The 23,049-nt window shown below is 44.0% G+C and overlaps 3 protein-coding genes across 5 annotated transcripts in view; 2 read left to right on the top strand and 1 right to left on the bottom strand.

Annotated features, from left to right (window-relative positions):
• Positions 1-1,083: 1,083 nt before the first annotated feature.
• On the top strand, positions 1,084-8,258 carry LOC308169589 (RNA-binding protein 4.1-like). Of its 3 annotated transcripts, XM_080544276.1 has the most exons (6): positions 1,084-1,107; positions 2,737-3,170; positions 3,431-4,095; positions 4,430-5,684; positions 6,504-6,674; positions 6,786-8,258. In XM_080544276.1, exons 2-3 carry the CDS (start codon positions 2,762-2,764, stop codon positions 4,066-4,068), a joined length of 1,047 nt encoding a protein of 348 aa, XP_080400402.1. In that variant the 5' UTR covers positions 1,084-1,107; positions 2,737-2,761; the 3' UTR covers positions 4,069-4,095; positions 4,430-5,684; positions 6,504-6,674; positions 6,786-8,258. The 3 variants fall into 3 exon arrangements, with proteins under 3 accessions (XP_080400402.1, XP_080400403.1, XP_080400401.1); XM_080544277.1 differs by having other exon boundaries at positions 5,629-6,674; XM_080544275.1 differs by having other exon boundaries at positions 4,430-6,674.
• Positions 8,259-10,446: 2,188 nt separating this feature from the next.
• LOC308169293 (RNA-binding protein 4.1-like) lies at positions 10,447-13,809 on the top strand (the record flags this gene model as incomplete). The annotated part of the gene is made up of 3 exons (XM_080543973.1): positions 10,447-10,855; positions 11,241-11,923; positions 12,355-13,809. 2 exons carry the CDS (start codon positions 10,447-10,449, stop codon positions 11,897-11,899), a joined length of 1,068 nt encoding a protein of 355 aa, XP_080400099.1. The 3' UTR covers positions 11,900-11,923; positions 12,355-13,809.
• A 4,109-nt stretch (positions 13,810-17,918) lies between these two features.
• LOC308169420 (E3 ubiquitin-protein ligase TRIM39-like) overlaps positions 17,919-23,049 on the bottom strand; it is a gene marked incomplete at its 5' end in the record, with an annotated part of 12,936 nt that continues 7,805 nt past the window's right edge. Inside the window, 6 exons of the mRNA XM_080544102.1 lie at positions 17,919-18,527; positions 18,862-18,888; positions 19,879-19,975; positions 21,577-21,792; positions 22,195-22,299; positions 22,661-22,937. Coding sequence (XP_080400228.1) covers positions 17,980-18,527; positions 18,862-18,888; positions 19,879-19,975; positions 21,577-21,792; positions 22,195-22,299; positions 22,661-22,937 — 1,270 coding nt within the window. The 3' untranslated portion in view covers positions 17,919-17,979. The remainder of the gene's footprint in view (positions 18,528-18,861; positions 18,889-19,878; positions 19,976-21,576; positions 21,793-22,194; positions 22,300-22,660; positions 22,938-23,049) is intronic.

Raw genomic sequence — 23,049 nt, 5'->3', positions numbered from 1 at the left:
AGTAATACATGTATGTATTATATTATTTATTAATAATCATTGTGACAACCCCCTGGTACCCTAGAAAGCACATGCAGTTACAACAGAGGACAAGCGATCGTATATTTTTGGTTAAAGTTAAGACGAACACTTCGCAATGCTACGTGAAGGGGAGTGAGAATTCGGCACAACACCCGGAGCTTATTTGATTAATTTCCAATGTGTTGACGATTCATGTCGTAATGGTGCGGCTAAAGTAGCCTACTATTGTCACTTTGTAGCCTATTACTTATTAATTGTTGATTGCTGCTGACAGCTGTTGTTGAGACAAGATCCCCCCAAAATGTCACTGTGTTAATTACAACTGTATGCCATATGTGATAAATGCATTGTTGATTTGTAGTGAGAAAGAGGAGAGCGCACCTCAGCCCGCATCTTTGGTCAGCGGCTGCATATGGGCAGAGATCTGTGCCACTAGAATGTGAATCTGAATTACTGACTTTGAATTTGAATTGCTCAATTTGAATTTAAAAAATGACGTTGAATATTTTTTTTTACTTTGAATCACATAATTTGAATTTGTATTGTTTAAGTAAGTCAGTAATTCAGATTCAGATTCTAGTGGCACAGATCTCTGTCCATAGCTGCAGGCCACGATTGGAAGAAATAGTGCCTTTTGGGATAAACGTACCGCACTTTACACCGAGCAAAGGCAGGTCTCAGGGATAATGTTTAATATAGGGCCATCACACTTCCTCTAGGAAGCACTGATCTGATATGATGTGTTGATTGGTGAAAGGTAGGCTATGCTTGGACAGTCATGTTAGATTAGATCACTGATTACGGGAGTAATGATTTACCTGTAGATTTTATCAATGGGGATTGTGTTCAGGTTTATCCAATGAAATTGGACAAGCAAACCGGAGTAAAGTAAGTAAGGTCGAACCTGCAGCCTGTGCCCATTCATAAGACAGATGCTTTGTTACAGACTAGAGCATTGACCAATCACAGTCGGCTTAGACTAGAGCATTGACCAATCACAGTCGGCCGTGGGCGGGCTTGGCAGTCGCAGCTAAAACCGCAAGCTGTTCTCCGCCGCAGTCTTCCGTCGTGTAGCAACAGTCTAAGGTGAGTTGGCTAGTTAGCTTGTTAGCTAATCAACCGTATTCAAAACGTGTAATGTTTCTTTTGTGTGAGTTTTTACAGAATAATAAGCTGAGTTGGTTTTTGTTGATAATGTTATTATATGGTTTTGGCTTCTCATTTGTCTTCTGCCCAGTATATTATTAATTGCGAGCGAGCTAAAATATAACATGCTAACGTTAGCCACCCGAGCTAGCCGCCTCGTTAGCTGACAACAAGGAAGTTCCGTGTCTTTGTCGTCGCTTGGACAGAGACTTGGGTTAACTATCAGCTGAACACGTTAGACTTATGTTCAAACCCTCGATGTTGGACTTTTAAAGTGTTGCAATTTGACAAATTAAAACATTTTTTTGGGTTTTGCCTTAATTCAAAATCACCACATGATCTCGCCAGCCTGCCTGCTCCATTTGCTTATAGCGCCGAGCCAGGCTTTGTTCAGTGTACCTGTAGTATTAGTACATCGGTTAAGGCGATACATCGTTGACTGTTTGGTAAAGGCACAACATTGAGCACAGAGCCAGCGTAGATGTATTAATGTATTTATGTATTAATGTGTTAAACCGTGAAGAGAATAAGATATGGAGCAGTTTTGGTGCCTAGGCAGCCATGTTTCAAAATGGCCGCCGACGGTACTACTGTTTGACAAACCTTTAGTTATTAGAAATACTTTTTTTTGTTTTTATTTTACGTTATCACTAAGATATGGAGCGACCTTAGATCTCGGAGGGTTGTAAGCAGCGATTTTTAAACATGTCCAACGAAAAATAATACCACCATTTTATTAACCGCTAACGTTAAGTACGTTAGTGGTATAGATGAAAAGATGAACATCGAACCATCAATCATCTGGCCCCTGTGACCGATACTATAGCAGAATGGCCGCCGATGGGACGTCCTGTTTTACAAACTTTTAATTTGGAAAAGGACTGTACATTTAGTGTAGATTTATAGGGCCTACCCTTTTTTGTTATAACTGATGATTCGACACGCTTCGCCAACTAGTTATGCATTATATAAGTATACTGTCAAACTTTTCTTAAAATAAGTCACTATGGTCAGAACCTTTAAAAGAAAATAGAACAAAAGTACAAAAATAGTATATTTATGTTCATATGTGTACCATTCAAACATGTTGTAAGTTTACAAAAAAGAATCACTCCACTACCTCATTGGAGGACAACTTAACTTTCAATTTTAAACTTGGAACTTTTTAAAAATGTAGTTTAATTTAAAATCTTGACTTGTTTTACAATCTGAGAGTCCCAATCCACCCATATGTGCACCCTAGTAGCCACATGAGTGCTTGTATCCTGTTTTTGTTATTTTATGATTAAATCAAAAATAAATACAAGTTAAAACTATTTTGGAGTGGGTCCAGTTTTCTTCCAAGTTATTGCATGGGGACCAGCACTCTTCAAAGTAATATTTTCCTGAAGATGCACAAAGACCTCATTCTATAGCATCATTAGTTATACTGTGGTGACTCCATAGGTAAATCTGGTCATGATGCATAAATCGACCTCTGTTCTAACTTGTTATTTTATCAAAAAGTGAAAGATTCCTTAAAAATACTGCTGCTTAACTGCTCCGCTATGTCCCTTCACTCTCACGCAGTCTTGGCATTGAAGAAGTAAAGAGAATGGTGAAGATCTTCATTGGAAACCTGCCCCAGGAGGCAGACAAAGATGAAATAGAGGCTCTCTTTACGGAACACGGCAAAGTGACAGAATGTGCAAAGTACAAAAACTATGCCTTTGTCCACATGGACGACCGCAAGTCCGCCACCAAAGCCATCAAAACCCTGCACCTTTACAAATTACACGGCAGACCCATCAACGTGGAGCCAAGCCGGGGGAAGAACCAGGGTCCAGTCAAGCTCCATGTGGCCAACGTAGAGAAAGGCAATGACGACGAGCTCCGCACCCTGTTTGAAGAGTACGGCACGGTCTCAGAGTGCGCCGTCGTCAAAAACTTCGCTTTTGTGCACATGGCCAACTCTGACGAGGCTATGGATGCCATTAAGGGATTGGACAACGCTGAGTTCCAGGGTAAGAAAAGCCCCCCCCCAATGTGATTTATGATTGAACTTTGAACTGTGTCTGTCTGTATTGGACATCTCTTGACATCTCTTAGTTTGTCACTAGCATCTGTCTCAATTGTTAGAAACTTGATTCTCCCCCCATGTCCTCTCCTCCATGCTGCTTCTCAAAAAGCATCGATGGGGAGAACATGGGGACAAGAGGAATCAAGTTCCTAAGAATTGAGAAGGGTCCATTGTCTTACTGTTAATCATGGTTTTCCTCTTTAGGCAAACGTATCCACGTCCAGGTATCAAAGAGCCGACCCAGGCATGAAGAAGAAGACTACCCACCACCTCCCCCTGAGAGGGGGGGATACTGGCCCCCCCGTTACCCTGGTGGGGATAGGCATGAACCTCCCCCTCCTAGCTATCTAAGGGGTCGCCACCCACCCCCTCATCCTCATGGCCATGGCTACCCAGCTCCCCCGCCACCACCTCCTCCACCCAGACGAGCCCCTTACCCAGAGCGAGCCTATGAGCGTGAGAGAGAGAGCTACGGGGTGGTGGATTACTACGAGAAGTTCAGAGCTCGCCCTTACGGTGCTCCGTCTTACGACGACAGGCGCATTGGCGCCATACCCCCTCCACCGCCTCCCTCTGCCATTGTGAGGGAGCGTCTTGCGTCCTCTATCCATGACCCCTACGAGCGTCGCCCCCTCCCCCCTCCTCCGTCCTCGTACTACGCCCGGGACCGCAGCCCCATCAGAAGAGCCCCCCCTCCCCCGATTGCCCCGGCGGGTAACGGCTACTCGTACGAGCGATCCAGGCTGTCCCCTCTGTCCAGGCCTCCGATGTATGGAATGCCTCGCGTCAGGGACCCCTATGCTGACAGGGTGCCTCCGCCGCCACCACGCTACTCCTACTAGACCCCCCCCAGCAGGGTTTTACTGAAGGTGAGATACGAGGCGTGAAGGTGAACTCCGCATCCAGCTCACTTGTCTAGCTATAGGTACCCATCAGTTCTGAGTCCCATTTTCTTTTGCGAGGAACGAGAAGTCTCAGGTCACTCAGTAGTTTTTGCTTAAAACACCAAAAACATTAGGAAGGAGAATGTTGCACCCAGACACTGTTCATAAATATACCAGATCTGCCTCAACTGAGAGATATATATCAAACCGTTAAGATTGATAATATGCCTTTAAAGAATGCTGGACGTTTTGACTGAACCTTGGCGCGTAACTTTATTAGTAAAATGCGCTTGACATGTGTGATTTGCTCTCTTTCCAGGTTTAAATTATCTGGCGAGATCGTCATCGTCGTCGTCCCCTGATGCACGTGGCGCTATACCCCTTCGTCTGTGGCGGATTGCGTTGCGTTTGCCTGTGACTTACTGGAAGATACTGTATTGCGGGCACCCCGTACTTTAAAAACGCTTTTATGTCTTCGGTTTCGTCTTCCTTGCTTTAATTGTTTTGTTTCTTCTATAATTTTTTTGTTATGCTTGATTTTATTGTTCGAATTTTTTGAACTGTTTAAATCTTAGAGTTATGGCTGAGGTGTTAGTCTTGTTCAGTTTGAACAATACTGTTAATGGCTAAGCATCAGACGGCTTTTTTTTTTTTTTTTTCCTTCTCGCCGTCATATAAATGGATAAAGCCTCTGATAGTGTGAACAAGGGAAGAGCTCTAGTTCCAGAGCAAATTGTGTGATTTGTTTAACAAGAATGCCAGATACTCGATTCAAGAGGTCTTCCAGATACTTATGGCTGTGTCCACGTTTTTTTATACCCCACACTATGAGTTGTATAATCAGTCCAACACGTGTTAGTAATATCGCTTTGGTTTGTCAAATCCTGGTTTTGGAAATTGCTTGTCCAGTACATAAGATTTGCGACTCAATGTTAGTACATCGATGACACGGAACTAACAGTGTAATTTCATTTGTTCAATTATCTGTTGATTTATATATGCCCTAAAGCAGCGTTATGTTTGATTTTATTTCTTTACAGATATCTATTGATTTCAAAGCTTTTTAATAAACAGATTTGATCTGAATCGTCGTTTTGAACTCTCCAATCTTTCCGGGTCAGGTAGCAAGACGCTTTAGGAAAACCCCTCTTGGGGTCAGTGGAAGTCCATATGAACCAGTACTGTACTGTAACTTAATCAGTGGCATGAAGGCGGCCCATCCTCCCCGAAATATACGTTTTGAGTCTTTAAGTTATTCTCCAAGTAATTTAACAAATAATTGTTTTACAATTTTGGTAACATTGCGATGGCCAATGCATAATTGCTTGCGATTTATATCTGATTGTGGTACACTCTTGAATTACTCAGTCCCCATTCACACTGCATGTCCTTCACTTTCCATCACTATCCTCTCGATGATTATGTAATGTTTATGGGCTTGTGATCTGTTGATGCCCTTTCATCCATAGTACATCTGTAATTAAGCCTTGGTGTTCTTAGCACTTTTGCTTTTTGTAGGTTGTTAGAACCATGATCTCTGGAAAGGGGATGTATGTAGGAGACGTGAGGCTAAGGTGAGTGATTCTGCTGGACCATACGTTCTGTGTCCGACCATAAAGTCAAGGCAAGTAACTATTTAATTCTACCTGCAGAGTTGTGGAGTTGAATGAATGAATGGACTTTATTGTCATTGCTACAGTACAGGTACCAAACAACGAAATTTAGGAGGGGTGGCTCCCCTGGTGTTAGGAAAGGGAAGAAAAAAAAACACTTTTAGAAAAAGAATAAAATCACAAGAAGGTAAGGAGCTGGTTTACATAAATAAAGGCTATGTACACAATCCACTGTACTATACTGCACAGATAGTCAACTAGGGTTGTCATATTGCACAAAAGTATTTTTTCACGTTATTTAAAGTGTCACAGTTTGCAGGCTTGAAATGTACATGTTTGTGCCTCAGCACTAGCTGCCATACAATCCGTCCAGACTGTCCTGGGCCCAGAACTTAGGCCTTTGCTGTGTTCAGGGCCTTGACGGCCCTGTGGTAGAAGCAGTTCTTCAGTCTGTTTGTCTTAGCGGCCGGGGTCCTGTACCTCCTTTTCGAGGGCAGCCTGATAAAGTGTACGTGCCCAGGGTGGGTCGGGTCCCTGGAGATCTTGGAGGCCTTCCTCCGAGTTCTGTGTGGGCCGGCTAAATATTGATCCAAGTGTCTCTGAACCTACAGACAATTAGTCCAAATAGTTCCCTGTTGCCACAGGATTCCACAAATCACATTTACATTGGCCCCATATTTAGTTTACTCTTTTATCTGTGTACACTTTTAATTTAATCTTTGTCTTGTGTCTAACTTATACAGACTTTATTTATACTACCTACTCTTTTTTTCCCTGTAGTAAGGCGTGGTGCGCCCACAGGACTGCTGATGGGGACGTTGGCCGTCACTTTGAGATGACTTTCATTTGAGTCGCTACCGGTTTGCTGACCCGGTGCAACCCTACAGACCAACAGGCCAGGAGAGTCCTGCTAATAGCGCCTACAGGTTGTCCTGCTAATAGAGCCTACAGGTTGGACATCACTTTTTCTAAGCAATATCTGTTGGGCATTTTAGTGACGGTGAATGTTCATGGTGTGTAGGAGTGCAGGATGGATTTTCATGTGTGTGTCTGTTCCCGTAGGGAGGGAAGTGGGCACCACAGGCCCAAGACTGCTAGTCAAGACTTCTGACTGAAGTCGTGTTTGAGCGCCCTGTCGTCCTCACCGTCCTGGACACGACATCACCACCTGCTGCAACCAGTGACTACAGGAATTTGCTCTCTGTGTCGCAAGGACTTTATGACTTTGTATTATACATTGCCCCCGCCCACCACTCCCCCCTCACAGAATCGAGCATTTTATATACAATACAATCTTTATTGGTCCCTTTTTGCAACGGAAAAGCTGGGAGCTACAGTGTGGTGTTGTTGGAGCAGTGGAGGGGTTAAAAGCCTTGCTCAAGGACACAACCGTGGTGTTGACACCTGAGTTATGGTCGCCAGCAACCCTCTGATTGCCAGCTCACATCCCTCCAGATTTTCCTGGCAGCCCTATGATTTGAACCGGCAACCCCCTGTTAACTGGCCTGCCTCTATAACCTTGAGGCAACTTTCCATTTTCTCTGTAACTTTTGAATATGTTGAATTCAAATCTAGTGTCATCTCCAATGTTCATAATGTTTTACAATTACTTTTTGCAATTACTTTCTGTGACCCAAAAAACGTTTTATATTGGGCGTATTCACTCTATTGACTTCAAGCTCAAATTTCACCAATACGCTCAGACAACCTATTTGCACAGTCAAATTATTTAGTTACGTGGTCTTCTGTGGCTCAGTTGGTAGAGCATGGTGCCAATAAAGCTTAGGTTGTGGGTTTGATTCCTGCTGGGACCATATGTATTGAGATTGTATTGAGATGTATGCACTCACTGCAATGAAGTTACACATCTCTGGTTTCCGTATTGATACAGGCCAAGTGTTGGTATTTATTCTGCATAACTGACTTCAAAATATTATTCCCAAATTCCTTAGGCTATAGGCCTACTGCCTTAGGCCCTCTTGCACCTGCATGCATAGCCAGGATGAGTCACCGGAACCTGTAGTGTGTATTTGATCAGTTAATCAGTCTTGTTTCTTAGAGCTTTCTATTGATTTTGAAAGAAAAAGTATTCCCAAATGTGTACGGCTTTACGCCTACTGCATTAAGCTACACTCGGAATGCTCCACTTTGCACCCTATTATGGCGTGTTTAATGATCACCTCTTTCACCATAGTTTTTGTAAAAATTCAGGCTAATTAGTGTAATTTCGTAAATGTGTCATCTGTATGGCGAGACCCATCATTTACCCAAGTTTCATACAAATTCTCCTAGTGGTGAAAAAAAATGGACAGAGACCCAAACATATTCCCTTCTCTCATGTCATCAGTGAGGGACAGTGATTGAAGTCAAATGTTGTCACTGACATTTATGAACACATGAGATTATTCTGTGGTTGTGATACTGCTCAGCTTCATTTGGCAAAGATTATATAATAACTTAGTGTTTTGTTTTATTGTGTTTCCACCCCCACAGTAATATTTATTGGACGATTGTAAATAAATGTATTTTCATGACCATATTGTACGTTTTGTTAATCTTCTGTGGGAGACTTTAGGGTAGCAAGACACCTCATTCAGGCGTCACTTCACCTCATACTGTGTATGGATGGAATAAAGGTCCTTTGCTCTGTTAATTTGATTATTATGATTAATTCCAGTATGTAGATACATTTTAGAGTTGAGGAACACAAGCTAGAATATAGAGAACTGAAGTATCCCATGCAAACAAGAATAGAACACTGCTATTTGGACACTAGAACATGAGGGTACTGCACCTCCAGAAGAACATCGAGGTTGACACACATCATACCAAGCTTAATGACACCATGGGCTGTGTCAATATGAGCTTATTGGTTTTCTTCCTGGCCGGGGTGTGGCCTAGAGTATATCCTGCTGAAGTACCATTGGTTGAGTGTGGTTGAGAATCAAGAAATGCTATTACAGTAAACATTAGTAGATGGACTTTACCTGAAAGGTATGTTGCCTGGAATATTTCCAGAAGCTACAGAAGGGGCTATCCCATGACTGAGCACCTGTCTCTACCACACAGCATACAGTAAATGGCTGAAACCTGAGGGAAATTATGCATTATGCTATACTGCAAGATTTTCACATCCATTTCAAAGACATGCTTTCACGCCTGTTGACCTTGTATGCAAACACTTTTGGGGAATGGCCAGGCAGGAGACAGAGAGGGTGAACAGTCACCAGTGGACAGAGAGCCTTATTAAGTCCTCACACTTATTGTCAGTAGCCTAAGCCCTTTTTCCTGAGGTTTCTACCTAGCTCTTTTCTACTTAAGTAGAGGTTTACATTCAATAGATAGGTTTGATTATGAGAGAATACATGTGTTTGTGTGTTTTGTGTCTGTGTGTGTGTGTTTGTGTCTGTGTGTGTGTGTTTGTGTGTTTTGTGTGTGTGTTTGTGTGTTTTGTGTCTGTGTGTGTGTGCGTGTATTTTACACATTATTTGACAGTCATGCTGTGTAACTTGAGCTCGATCGACAGAGTATAGCATATACAAAAAACTATCCCGCCAATAAACAATACAAACCTACTGCCTGTTTGTAAATTGTTACACTGTACCAAACTTCAATGTCATTGCATTGGTGGTTTGAATGGTTGCAAATACAGTTTCGTAACGGCCACACAAGGTAATCATAGAACAATGCCTCTCTAAAAAAAACAACGGGTGCGTTCGTCAATCCGCTCTGAAAATCTGATCAGCACTCGCGGAACGCCTCTTGTCCAATCAAATCACTCGGTCTCTTTATGACGTGGAACCCAGTGTGCGCTCCGGCGCTGTCAGAGAAACGTTACGAACGCACCCACCCAATGACTTGAGGCAAAGCGTTCAAAGTAGGCGGGATTTCTCCACTCCAGTCACCGAGACGAGGGCCGCCATTGTTGCCATTTCTCCCCCCACTGCGTGCGTCTGGTTAACTCGTGGTAAGTAAGTGTGCCATTCAAACGTCCTCGGTGAAATTACGAACCAACATTACACAAATGTATGTATGATAGACACGAAGTCGTTGTTTGTGTGATATTTTTTTGGAATACTAGCTTCATTAACTATCATATTTATGCCTGAAACTGAAAGGCCATCGGATGGTTCCTCTGTGGGCCTTGGCGTGGCTCGCTCGCTCGCTAGGGTTTATAAAAGTCATCTAAAGCTTAATGCTACCTAGCTTGTTATTTAGCCTAATTGTGTTTCTGTTATTATAATATGCTGATGCCTTCGCTTATTCTAGCTCTGTGTTGCGGTAGTATCACGCTGGGCTGGCTAATGGACGATTGAAAATGTACCACTGGAATGAATGGGTGGCTAATAACGCTAACCCACGCTAACGTTAGCTTAGCTTAGCTAGGTCCTTGTGGGTTGTGTGTGGACGATATTTCTGTTGCTGGTTCTGTCAGATCGAGACATAAACTTTCTTTGGACATGATTCCAACGCGTTGTTCGCTACGCTTTACAAATCACTATCAGTTATGTCATTTCAGAGGGAAACACCTGTTTCCTTGTATGGATTGCAAGGGGCTGGTTTGTGGTCTGTATCTAACTTTGTTGTTTTAGGAAGTGCACCTGCCTCCTTTCCTTTGAATATGACTTGGAGCAGCACAGTTAATCACAGAAAGTGTCATGATTTCACTGATGTGTTCTTTTATATTATTTCCCTCCAGGCTTTGTAAACACACTGCTACAGGATGGTGAAGATCTTCATCGGCAACCTCCCAAGGGAGACAGACCAAGAGGAAATCCAGGCTCTCTTCTCTGAGTATGGGGCCGTCACGGAATGCGCCATCATCAAAAACTTTGCCTTCGTACACATGGACGACCGCAAGTCTGCCACCAAGGCCATCAAAACCCTGCACCTGCACAAGCTCCACGGCATCCCCATCAACGTGGAGGCTAGCCACGGGAAGAACCAGGGCTCCATCAAGCTCCACGTGGCCAACGTAGAGAAAGGCACAGACGACGAGCTCCGCACCCTGTTCGAAGAGTACGGCACGGTCTCAGAGTGCGCCATCGTCAAAAACTTCGCTTTTGTGCACATGGCCAACTCTGACGAGGCTATGGATGCCATTAAGGGATTGGACAACGCTGAGTTCCAGGGTAAGAAAAGCCCCCCCAATGTGATTTATGATTGAACTGTGTCTGTCTGTATTGGACATCTCTTGACATCTCTTAGTTTCTTAGGGCTGTGAGGTAGTCTACGGGGTCTGTGGTCATCTGTGGCTCAGGTGGTAGAGCATGACGCTAACGACGCTTAGGTTGGGGGATTCGATTCCCGCTGGGACCATATATACTGAAAAATGTATGCATCCACTGCAATGTAAGGTGCTTTGGATAAAAGCGTCAGCTGAATGGCATATATTATATTATTATTAAACAGTCTCACCCTCCTCTAGGTGTTTTGGTTGACAGTGTTATATTACTTTCTTTCACTCACTCCTAAACCATGTTTTTGTTGCTGCCTTTTTGCTCATCTCTCTCCTAGGCAAACGTATCCACGTCCAGATATCAAAGAGCCGACCCAGGCATGATGAGGAAGAAGACTACCCACCACCTCCCCCTGAGAGGGGGGGATACTGGCCCCCCCGTTACCCTGGTGGGGATAGGCATGAACCTCCCCCTCCTAGCTATCTAAGGGGTCGCCACCCACCCCCTCATCCTCATGGCCATGGCTACCCAGCTCCCCCGCCACCACCCCCTCCACCCAGACGAGCCCCTTACCCAGAGCGAGCCTATGAGCACGAGAGAGAGAGCTACGGGGTGGTGGATTACTACGAGAAATACAGAGCTCGCCCTTACGGTGCTCCGTCTTACGGTATTACGTCTTACGAGGAGAGGCGCGTTGGCTCTATACCCCCCCCTCCACCGCCTCCCTCTGCCATTGTCAGGGAGCGTCTCATGACCTCTCCCCATGACCCCTACGAGCGTCGCCCCCTCCCCCCTCCTCCGTCCGCGTACTACGCCCGGGACCGCAGCCCCATCAGAAGAGCCCCCCCTCCCCCGATCGCCCCGGCGGGTAACGGCTACTCGTACGAGCGCTCCCGTCTCTCCCCCGTCTCTAGGGCCCCGATGTATGGAATGCCTCGCCCCAGGGACCCCTATGCTGACAGGTTGCCTCCGCCGCCGCCACGCTACTCGTACTAAACGCAACCCGGCATGTGAATCAAGGTGAGAATGGGCCTGCGCTACAATGGCCGCCCTAACGCGGCCTGAAAGGCTGAATAGTATCTTTCCTAATTACGGGCCCCCATGACAGTCTGAGGGGTACGCCTGAGCACAACTGTAAGCCCCAGTTTTTTTTAAAGAACGAATGGCCTGCTGCCTTGCGTTATAGAGGGTAAAGAACACGTAAAGAAAGCTCTTCAGTGAATCTTTCGCCGGCCCTTGTTTTCACTAGCAGAGATTGAGTAGACGGGTATCAAGCAGTTTTAAAGGGAGAAAGTGGTATTCACTTGAGCTGATCATGATAAAAGGGGGGGGGGGGGAAGAAATAAAACGTTCACAACATTGTCTTTGTAAGAATGCATATATCGTAGAAATGGAACGCGTGCTCTGGTGTGCTACAGGCGGCTGACTTGTGTGGTTTGCTCTCTTTCCAGGTTAAAAATTATCCGACAAGATTGCCGTCGTCTCCGTCGTCTTCGTCTCCTGGTGCACGTGGCGCTATACCCTCTCGTCTCGTCTGGCTGAGCGCGTTACGTTCTCCTGGAGCGCACACAGGAGGAGTTGTTATGCGGACGCCATGTCTTTCTTAAAGACTTAAAAGAAAAAGAAAAAACTTTTTACCCTCGTCTTGTTTTGCCCTTTATTTTCTTTTTTTTATTATTATTATTGTGCTTTAGCTATTTTAACATTCGGCACCAAGCCTAAGTCAGGCGGTTTTTATTTTACGTTCCAATATTTAGTCTTCTGATATTGTATGTGATATGATATGAGCTCCCTGAAACAGTGATTTTCCTGCATCAAGTTTCAAACGAGGATGTTAATATAAGTACTCGGGACTGTTTATCAAAACAAAACCTTTTGTCTCCTTTTGAAATTTCACTTGCACGTTCCATCGTTTAAGTCATGCTAAATACAGAATTTGAAAGGTTGCGTTCTGCGACAATGTTCACAGCGTAATAAACACCTACGGCTTAGTGTCAATTGGCTAGTTGGATATCTTAGCCTATCTGGAGATGGTAGATCAACCTCAAGGCGGATAAATGTACTTCCTTATTGTCTTTACTTATGTTTTTAATAAAGACCTGAATTGTGTAGTGATTTTGACCGTATCAATTGTTTCCCGTTAAATCTTGACCGTAGACTACTACATAATGTTTAATGATCAGCCTGTCGTTCCTGAGTCCAATCAATGGGTCCCTCTCAACCCGTCAGACTCGACGGCCGCAGTTCAGTCTCCTCTTGATTCGTGTTTCTCTGCCTGATTAATGAGGGAATAGCCCTACCCTCTACGACGGCGTCCTGTACTATACCAATGTGAATTCACATCATGCAATGAATCATATCTTGTGATCTCTTCGACGTAAAGTGCTCAATCACAATCGCTTAACAAATCTGCTTATCATAACACTCCCCTCCTCCTCCTCCTCCTCCTCCTCACTGCCCAATAGGTTTTTTTGTGTCATGGGTGAGTCGGATAGGCTATAGTGTTATTCAGAATGTCCCCTTTCCCCATATCTCACTTGTATGAAGTCATGTTGATCATCCTAACTGGGAGGGGCTCTCTGGGGAGGTGCTGGCTCAGCATGCAGGCTCATGAACAGGTAAGTCAGGAAGGATGCAGTACACACATGGAAATGATGTTGAGACATGATGAATGTATTGAAATGGAGCTCATCAACACTACTGGGGAACCCACATCTCTGGTTTGTTGACTTGTTTTTAATACCTGATAGAGCAATTAAAGGATTTAATGAGCAGTGAATTGGTAGTGGAGCAGGTAGGCAATACTCTAAAGGCTAGTTTCCCGGGACAACGGTTAAGACTAATCCTAGACCCCAATGTGTATTCAATGATTTTTTTCTATTGATGATAATGTTATTTAACCAGGACTAGGCTTAATCTGTGTAGAGGGAAACCGGCCTAGTATCTTCAGCCTGGTGGCTCCCCAGGACTAGAGACAACTATGAACATGCCATACTTTTTCAAGGGGAGAATACATATTATGTTGATCATTGGATCTGTGGACTGCAGCTAAATTAATGTAGATTTGTTTGTCTTAACATGTTTTGTTATTTGTATAGCATTATTTTTTTTTAAAACTCATTACGTTTTTGCCACTCCGTTTTTCCTTAAATGTATGATGTTTTAATAAAAATATTTTAAACCTGATTTTTGTCTGACCACTGACTGAAGGCATGATCTGTAGAGACTGCATACCCTGCAGAAGAAGACTACAAGCAGTACAGTGTCTTGCAAGTTGTATTTTCATATGAAACTATTATTATACTTTTATATACGTTTGTATATTTTGAAAAGTATGAACTCAGTCACTACTACAGGAAATGGGGACACTACAAATGTTTGTGCTTACCCTTCTCTAGCACATCTGACAAGCTTCTGAGCCTTCGGCTCCCTATTTATGGAAGTATGCTGCCGTCTGCTGGGCGGTACAGGCCACTGCTGATCAGAAAGTCAAAATAGCTATAAGAATGATACAAGATGGGTTACTGAGAGGTCATAGGTTAGGGGAAACGGCTTAGAAATAATGAAAGCATCTTCAAGCAAAGCAAGGAATGACGGTTGTTTAACAGAATACGAGCAGCCAATTTATAAATACAGTAAGAGAGAAAAAAATCTTGAGAGAGTGAGACTTATTTCTCTAATAGAAACATATTACTTATTGCAAACGGTTATGTAGGTAGGCCAATGCTTGTTGGGTTTTGAACATACATTTCTCGACCATCACCATCATTTGGTTGTTGTTTGAAGTCTGAGCTGCTGTAACGCCTTAATTTCCCCTCTGGGATCAATAAAGTATCTATCTATCTTGACTGTCTTTCAGTCACTCATTCTGATGATGTCACTGTGACCAATGTAGGTCCCTGACCAACAGGAGAATCTTGTCGGAACTTCCTCTTTTCTACCTACACTATTGGTTCTGTCAGGCATACAGGAAGACTCTTCACACCAGCGAGGTGACCACAGGCTGAGCTGTGTAGCTTCTGCTGCAAGTGCATCAGTCGATGAACTTGTGCCTGTTGAGTGTAATAGCAGTATTGTTGGTCACTGTATATGTAAGCTGTCATAGCAGCACTTTGATTGAACCACTGATTAGGTTATCTTAGGTGGTAAATGTACAGACTTATATAGCGCCTTATTCCAAAGCGCTTTACAATAGCCTCTCATTCACTCATTCACCCATTCTCACACCAATGGCGGCAAGCTACCATGCAAGGCACCGACCCGCTCATCAAGAGCAATTTGGGGTTCAGCGTCTTGCCCAAGGACACCTCGACATATGGCCAGCCAGGGTTCGAACCACCGATCTGCCAACCTTGTGATCATTAGACGCCGGCTCTACCTCCTGTGCCTCAGCCACAGTAACAACAGGAAATAATGTTTAACTGAATCAAACATGTAGCTGTGGGCTTTTTGATTATCTGTATTTCTAGACATTGTGCACATTTCATAAAGCTTGAGGCCTGGTTATTTTGGTTTCAGTCAATCATTTTGAGTCCAGCTCTATGCAAAGAAAAGGTTGAAGTGAAGGTTGATTGGTGAGAATAGTGAGTCTGGTTTTGAGCGGATGGCCCAGGCTAGCACAGGTACACCCACACACACTGGGTGTACCTGTGTACCTGAGCTTCTGATGACACTGAACTCCCACAACTGCTCACTGAGTCATGATGAATCTCTGTTGGCCTGCTTGATGGTGATGACCTGTTGATTCTAGAGAATAGAAAACGGGTTCTGCTTGTTGTCATAAGTTAATATGTGTGTACACAGTATGTGTGCAAGAGTGTGTGCTTGTGTTTGTGAGTGTTATATTTGCTTATTTCAGTATAAAGACAAAGTCATGTTTATGCTACTACCTGACATCATTATAGCGTGCGAGTGTGACAGACAGGTGGTGATACTAATGAGCATGCACGTAATTAAATCGTTCTCTTCTCAAGGCCAAACTCAGTGTGATGTCATGTCTTTTTTCTGTCCGTTGATAACTAGCTAGGTTGATGCTAGCAAACTACTTTGGTTGACTAAACGTGGAGACTTCTGCTGAATAAAATGTCTCACGCAACAGTGTGTGTTTGTGTTTGCACGAGTGTGCATTCATGCTTGCATGTGTGTGTGTGTGTGTGTGTGTGTGTGTGTGTGTGTGTGTGTGTGTCTGTGTGTGTGCTTTCTAATCATTTTAGAGGTGCTGTTGCCTCAACATAAGTGCTGGACCTGTGCATAAATTGTATAATCTTCAATTATCAATATGTTCTGTATCTGTCATATTAAATTAGAAGATCTGAACACTCAAGTACAGGACCTCCAATTATAGTATCAGAGTATAGTGTGGAAAAAGTGATGCACACCATGATGTGTGTGCAGTCAATATCAGAGATCAATATCAAGATAAATATATGGCTTTCTGAAGGTGTGGTTGTCTGAAGGACAGACCACACTAGAAAAACCACACTAGAAAACCCCACCTCTGTAACCCAGGCAGGCAGGAAGAGCACAGCAGGGGCTTTTTCATGACCACACAACCTGCATCTGAAGATGTTTTTTTCTGGTCTTGTAACTCAAGCTAATAGTTTTAGAAGTTTTTATCTCTCCGCTGTATAACCTGTCCATTTGTCACTGCAATGAGTAAATACACACACACACACACACATGCACGCAGCGCACGCACGCATATGCACAGACACACACACACACACACACACACACACACACACACACACACACACACACACACACACACATACACACACACACACGGAAAACACAAGGAAAGTCAACATTGTGCATTTAAATGATGCTATGGGATAATTTGTTTAATTTCAGCCTTTAGTTCTAAAAGTAGCCCTCAATGTGGTGTGTATGTTTGTGGATTCCACGGAGGGCAGCGGGGTTGGTTGTGGTATTCTGTAGTAAGAAAGTAGTTAGGAAAGAATGAGACCGGGAGACACGCAGCTGCTCTTCACTTCGCACGTTTATTCAACTCCTTTTCTTCTTAACATCCGTCAGTGCATACATCACTTCCGTCACTGCATACATCACTAGCATACTAGCGCCCACTGGCGGTATAAACAGGACACAACATTGGTGTGGGGAGGGGGGGAGGGTGGGTGGGTTGAGGTTGGCACTGTGGGTGTGGAGGTGGTTGGTAGTTGCACTGAATATTATTTAAACACTGTTTCATATACTGCCAATAGGGTCATAGATTACTTTTAGATAGATTACTTTTTCTTACGATGACTGATGACAGATGATTTACTTACTTAGACAAATGTATTTGTTGTACGTCACTTTGGGTGAAATCATCTGCTATTATGTCAAAAAGGTACAATTGCAACTGTAACAAACCCAGGGCCTGGAGGGTGTGTCATTTGCTGCCACGATGGCAGATGTGGACACCTGGACATCGACCATCGGTGATCCCTGGTGCAATCGTTGTTCTGTAAAAGTGTTCTCACCTGGTCAGTATGCCCCCCTCTCTGAGAACATGTTCACTCTTCACATTCACCGTTTACAAAGTGACTTCAGGAACTCTTATTGAGTGACAAGACACACACAGTGACGTTGTTAGGCCTGGGCATCCGGAGCTCTAGCCCCAAATGTTTTATGAATAGCTCTGGGTCGCCGTCACAATACTAATTCATATTTTTTTGTGTGCTGCTATAGACTTCAAGGAAAACATTTCCAGTGGTGTCAAAACAAATGTTTTATTGTGGTTATACTGTATTATATATTACAGCAAAGCTTTCCACTGTATTCATCAATGTCTCTATTTTTTTGCCTTAACAAAATAATTCACAGCTTTGATTAGATTGAGAAATTAAACAGACTTAATATGTTTTGATATTAATACGTTATGATATTGTGCATACATGTGGCAGTAGCCATAGCAACGAAACCCCACTCTGCTCACACAAAACTCAACACTGTAACGACACTGACCTATCACAGTCATGATTCAGGAATCCCAATTCACATATCAGAGTTGTTTAGACTTAAATGCTCATTTTAAAAGCATTTGATCACGCCCCTATTTTGATATGAACCAATCAGTCTCTCTGACTGACAGGTAACACGACGAATGGGGCTGAGTTTTCATCATCATCATTGACAGTGGAGCACAGGAATGGGTAGAGCGCTTCAATAAAGGTGCAACCAGTGAAAGAGTAGATATGAACCCTGGCCTCCACATCATAAAAGGACACCAGGCCTTCCTTGTAATCCACAAACACCCCCACCTTCTGGGGCTTCTGTCTCAGGGAGAGGAGGATGTTTGAGGAGTCCGCAGCCGTATAATCATGCCCTCTGGTCAGCCACACAGACCAGTAGCCAATCACTGGGCTCGGAGTGATCTTCCCCTTCCTGTTGATGGACTCTCTGGCTACTCCAACGCCCCAGTCAGTCTTCCCAGACACCTGCACCTGGAAGTAGAACCTCTCAGAGGAGAAGCCTCTCCTCCCCAGCACGCTGATGCTTTTGTTGAACCTCTTGGGGTGGTAAGGGAGGTTGATCCATTTGCTGACGTGTCTCACCTGTTTCCCATCCTTGGACACAGACAGGAAGTTGTTGGCCGTGTCAGGGTCCAGATCAATGTCCACTAGGGCAGAGTAAAAAGGGTGGGTTAGGGTCAGGGTCAGGGTCAGGCATGTTGCTCATGCAGAAGTTACTCTTCCTGGGGTCCACAGATAACCTAAAACACATGACACAGTATGGAAAAGCTATAGACAAAAATAACTCAAATCAATACAAAGACAATACTATATTAAATACACATACAAATGGAAAAAAAGCACATCATGGGTTAAATATATAAATGCACATAAAATAAATGTTTTAAAGGATATGTGCAATACATCTGAGCAGGACTATCCTATTGGGATATGAGGGATATGATGAATATGAGTTTGTGAATTGTAGAAAAGCACATTCACCTGCATAGCTCTTCAGCTCCTTTAGGCCTGAAGAACAAGACAAGGAAAATCAAGAAACAGTCAGAATTTAAATTGTCATTTAAAATGTAATGTTTTCACTTTAAGCGTTTTTTAAACTGCCATTTATTGTTCAGTGATCATGAATGTGTTTGCATAATATTTAGTGCTGTCAATCGATTAAAAATGTTAATCAAGTTAATCACAATAATAGATTGTAGAAATAACACATTTAAACTATGTTTGGGGGGAGATGAAACATGGAATATGAAATAAAGAAATGCACGACGAACTGGTTAGAGGAATCAGATTTTTTTTTTTACTTCATTATAATGATCTCAGATTAGTTTTGATGATTTCTGAATAACATTAATATATAATTATAATATTTTAGCTGGTAACAGACAAGCATAGTCTGAAATTCTCAGAATGAATGTCAGTCTATTGCCTTAGAACATTTTTTCATCATTCTATCTTCCTCACATGCTCAGCAAACACACAGATGTGCACACACGTGAACACAAACTTTGTGGCCATTTCTATGCTAGTAACAGAGTAGCTTAGTAAGAGAACATGTTTAGAAAGTTTTGTGTTTTTTTTCCATACAAAATAGTGTATATTTATTTCAGATACTGTAGTGGAAGATATCCTAATTCCCAGTGAAGTAGCTGCCATCTTGTTGTGACATTTTTGTTTATCCCGCCCCTTCATTACTTTGATTGGTCCAAAGTCACGAATGTAACCAACGACCGTCTTCATTATTACAACCCAGTATACAAATCAGTCTGTCTTGAAACCCCTCTACAGTGTTATCTGTCAGTGGAACTTTAATATGATTAATTTGATTTCCAGATTAATCGCGAGCGTTAACACATTGACATTGACAACCCTAGTAATATTAGATGAAAATAGGTCATTACATAATGACATGGGAATCTAAGCAACTTCTCATTCTAAGTCATTCATGAAACTATTTTTGTAAACTTGTCAAATATGTGAGTATCAATAAAGTTGACTAACCTTTATCCATGGCTTTCTTCATCTCCTCTGTGAAAGTGTCCTCCAGCTGGGACACCACAGTCCTGATAGAACTCAGTAGACCACTGGCAGGACATATCTGGCACACACAACACACACACACACACACACACACAAACACACAAACACACACACTCATATATAAGTAGCAAGACTGAGCTACTCTTCATCACTGGGAAAGCCTGCCCTCTCCAATACTTCTCCATCACAGTGGAGAACTCGACTGTAAACCCCTCCCAGACAGCCAAGAACCTTGGAGTGATCCTTGACAACCGCCTATCCTGTGCGGAGAACATCACAGCGACAGCACACTCCTGCAGATTCTTCCTTTACAACATCAGAAGGATATAACCATTCCTCACCAGAAAAGCAGCGCAACTCCTGACCCAGTCACTGGTCATCTCCCGCCTTGACTACTGCAATGCACTCCTGGCCGGGCTCCCCGCCTCCGCCATCAGACCTCTGCAGCACATCCAGAATGCTGCTGCCCGTCTGGTGTTTAACCTCCCCAAATTTTCTCATGTCACCCCCCTCCTTTGCACCCTTCACTGGCTCCCGATAGCAGCTCGCATCAGATTCAAGACCCTGGTGCTTGCCTACCAGGCAGCAAAAGGGACAGCCCCTGCCTACCTGCAGGCAATGGTCACCCCCCAAACTTCAGCCTGTTCACTCCGCTCCTCCACCTCTGCTGGCCGACTGGCCCCAGCACCTCTACGCCAACTTGGCAGTCGCGCTGCCGGGTCACGTCTCTTCACTACACTGGCTGGTGGAATGAGCTGCCCATGGCTGTCAGAACTGCAGAGTCACTACCCATCTTCCCTCAGAGACTGAAGACCCATCTCTTCAGGCGACACCTTAACTGCTCCTCCTGAGACATCTACTACCCCCCAGCACTGCTCCTCCTGAGACCTGCTACCCCCCAGCACTGCGTCTCCTGAGACCTGCTACCCCCCAGCACTGCGTCTCCTTTTATTTATTTATTAATATATTTTTAAAATATTTTATCCCTTTTTCACCCAATTTGGTATCCAATTGAACCCAACCTAGCATCCAATTATCCCCTGCCTATTGCGTAGGATCCGCCGCCCGACCCCGTAGCCGGCAGCCCCAGAGGAGATCGCCAGGCAGACTAGCTGACTGGCTCCTCGAGCCCGACACCGTTATTCCGGCACCCAGGGGGCGGTGTTGCGCGACGGATCCTTGTCCGGAAATAGTCCTATACCGCCCTCGGGAGCGGCCGCTCAATATGCCGCTCCCTGTGTGCCCTGGCCATATCCGGGTCTGGCGAGACCGGGATTCGATCCCAGTCCCCGGTGGGCAGCTTGCACTACCCAGCACTGCGTCTCCTGAGACACTAGCTTTTCCCCTATACTGTGTGTCCTAAGACTTCTACTGCCCCCCTTGTACTGTTTCCAGTGTCTATAATTATTATTATTTTTTTTACTTTTCTTCTATCACGACGACTGCCAATGGCCCCTGGCCTGAGCTAGATTACTCTTCCTGCTACAACTGGTGAATTGATGATTCACTTGCTTAGTCGAATGTATCGATTGTAAGTCGCTTTGGAATAAGGCGTCTGCTAAATGCCAACATTTTTAAAATGTACAATTTTGATTTGCATTGATTCAATTCAACTCCTCGGTTGTAACATTCAAATTGACCAGAGGGAGGCGCACTCACCTGGGGCAGAATGACGCTCAATCCAGCGTTTGTATTCCCGCTCTCGAGGTCAGTGACTTCCTGCTCCAACTCGTGGATGAGGCCCTCCGCTTGCTTCTCCACAGCTTTCTGCTTCTCGACCATCCCCCCAATAACATCAGCCTTGGTTCTCTGAATAGAGCTCAGCAGAGCTGTGAACACCTGCTCACTGACACCCATGTCCTTCTCTGAACTTGCCTGAAACAAATGTGAAAAAGAAATATACACACAGTTGCACGCAGGTACGCACGCAGGCATGCGCGCACAGACACACAGACACACAGACACACAGACACACACACACACACACACACACACACACACACATACACACACACACACACACACACACACAGGAAATGTGCTGTCAATTTGGTCAACTATTGGATGAGACATATTTTATAGCTTCTGCTCTGCCCCACCTAACAGGGGAGGCTGGTGGAGGTCGAAATTGGAGGACGGGCTCTCTGTAATGGATGGCACGGAATACCGTTCCTCATTTCATTCCATGCATTACAATGAGCCCGTCCTCCAATTTCTACCCTCACTAGCCTCCACCTGCCACATAAATGATACAGTGAGTATTGTTATCAGACTCACTCTGCTGAGCTCCACTGAGTGTTTTATCTCCTCCACCTTCTTCTGTCTGACCTGGATCATGTGCTGCACCCATCTTTCTGTGGCCCCTGAATCTACAGAATCAGACTTGGGGAAATAGAGGTTGATTTTGACTTAGTCATGTTATTATTCGTTTTTTCTTAACTTTACCACAATGACAATGCCCTGTATTTAAGGGTGTCAATTCATTAGTGTCGTCAGTCAAGACAAGATTTTTCAGAATGTGCACCAGCAATACAAAATGTGTATCCCTTTATATTCATCAGGAGGAAATGGACACTTGGGCTGCCTTCCTAAATTCGCTCTGGAAATCTGATCAGCACTCATGGAATGCCTCTTGTCCAATCAAATTACTTGGTGACGTTGAACCCAGTGTGCGCTCTGGCGCTCTCAGAGCGAATTTACGAATGCAGCCCTGGTGTATGACGTCACTGTATTCAATCGTTACCCCGTCCCCGCAGCACGTGTCTTTCTGGGCGCGAGGCGCTATTTTGAACTGCGCGATGATCTCCGCGATCAGGGTGTTGACCCGTAGTTCAGGCTGTTGCTTGAAGGTCTGCTTACACAGGGGACACGTCGGGTCTCTTATGGTGGTGGCCCAGTAGTCGAGGATACAACGCTTGCAGAAGTTGTGACCACATGGAGTTGAGACAGGTTCTTTAAAGATGTCCAAACAGATGGAGCAACGCAGCTGATCTTCATTCATGTTGAGAAGAGACGCCATACTGTAAAACACATATGATATTATTTATTTATTTATTTTATTTTACATGAATTTATACAGATTAGTCAATTTAGAAAAATGTCTTATACAATGACGACCTAGCTGTAAAGTTA

This window comes from Nansenia antarctica (genome assembly GCF_963989245.1).
Source record: "Nansenia antarctica genome assembly, chromosome: 13".
Lineage (NCBI taxonomy): Eukaryota > Metazoa > Chordata > Actinopteri > Argentiniformes > Microstomatidae > Nansenia > Nansenia antarctica.
Note: the sequence above shows the minus strand (reverse complement) of the source record. Positions and strands in the feature narration are given on the sequence as shown.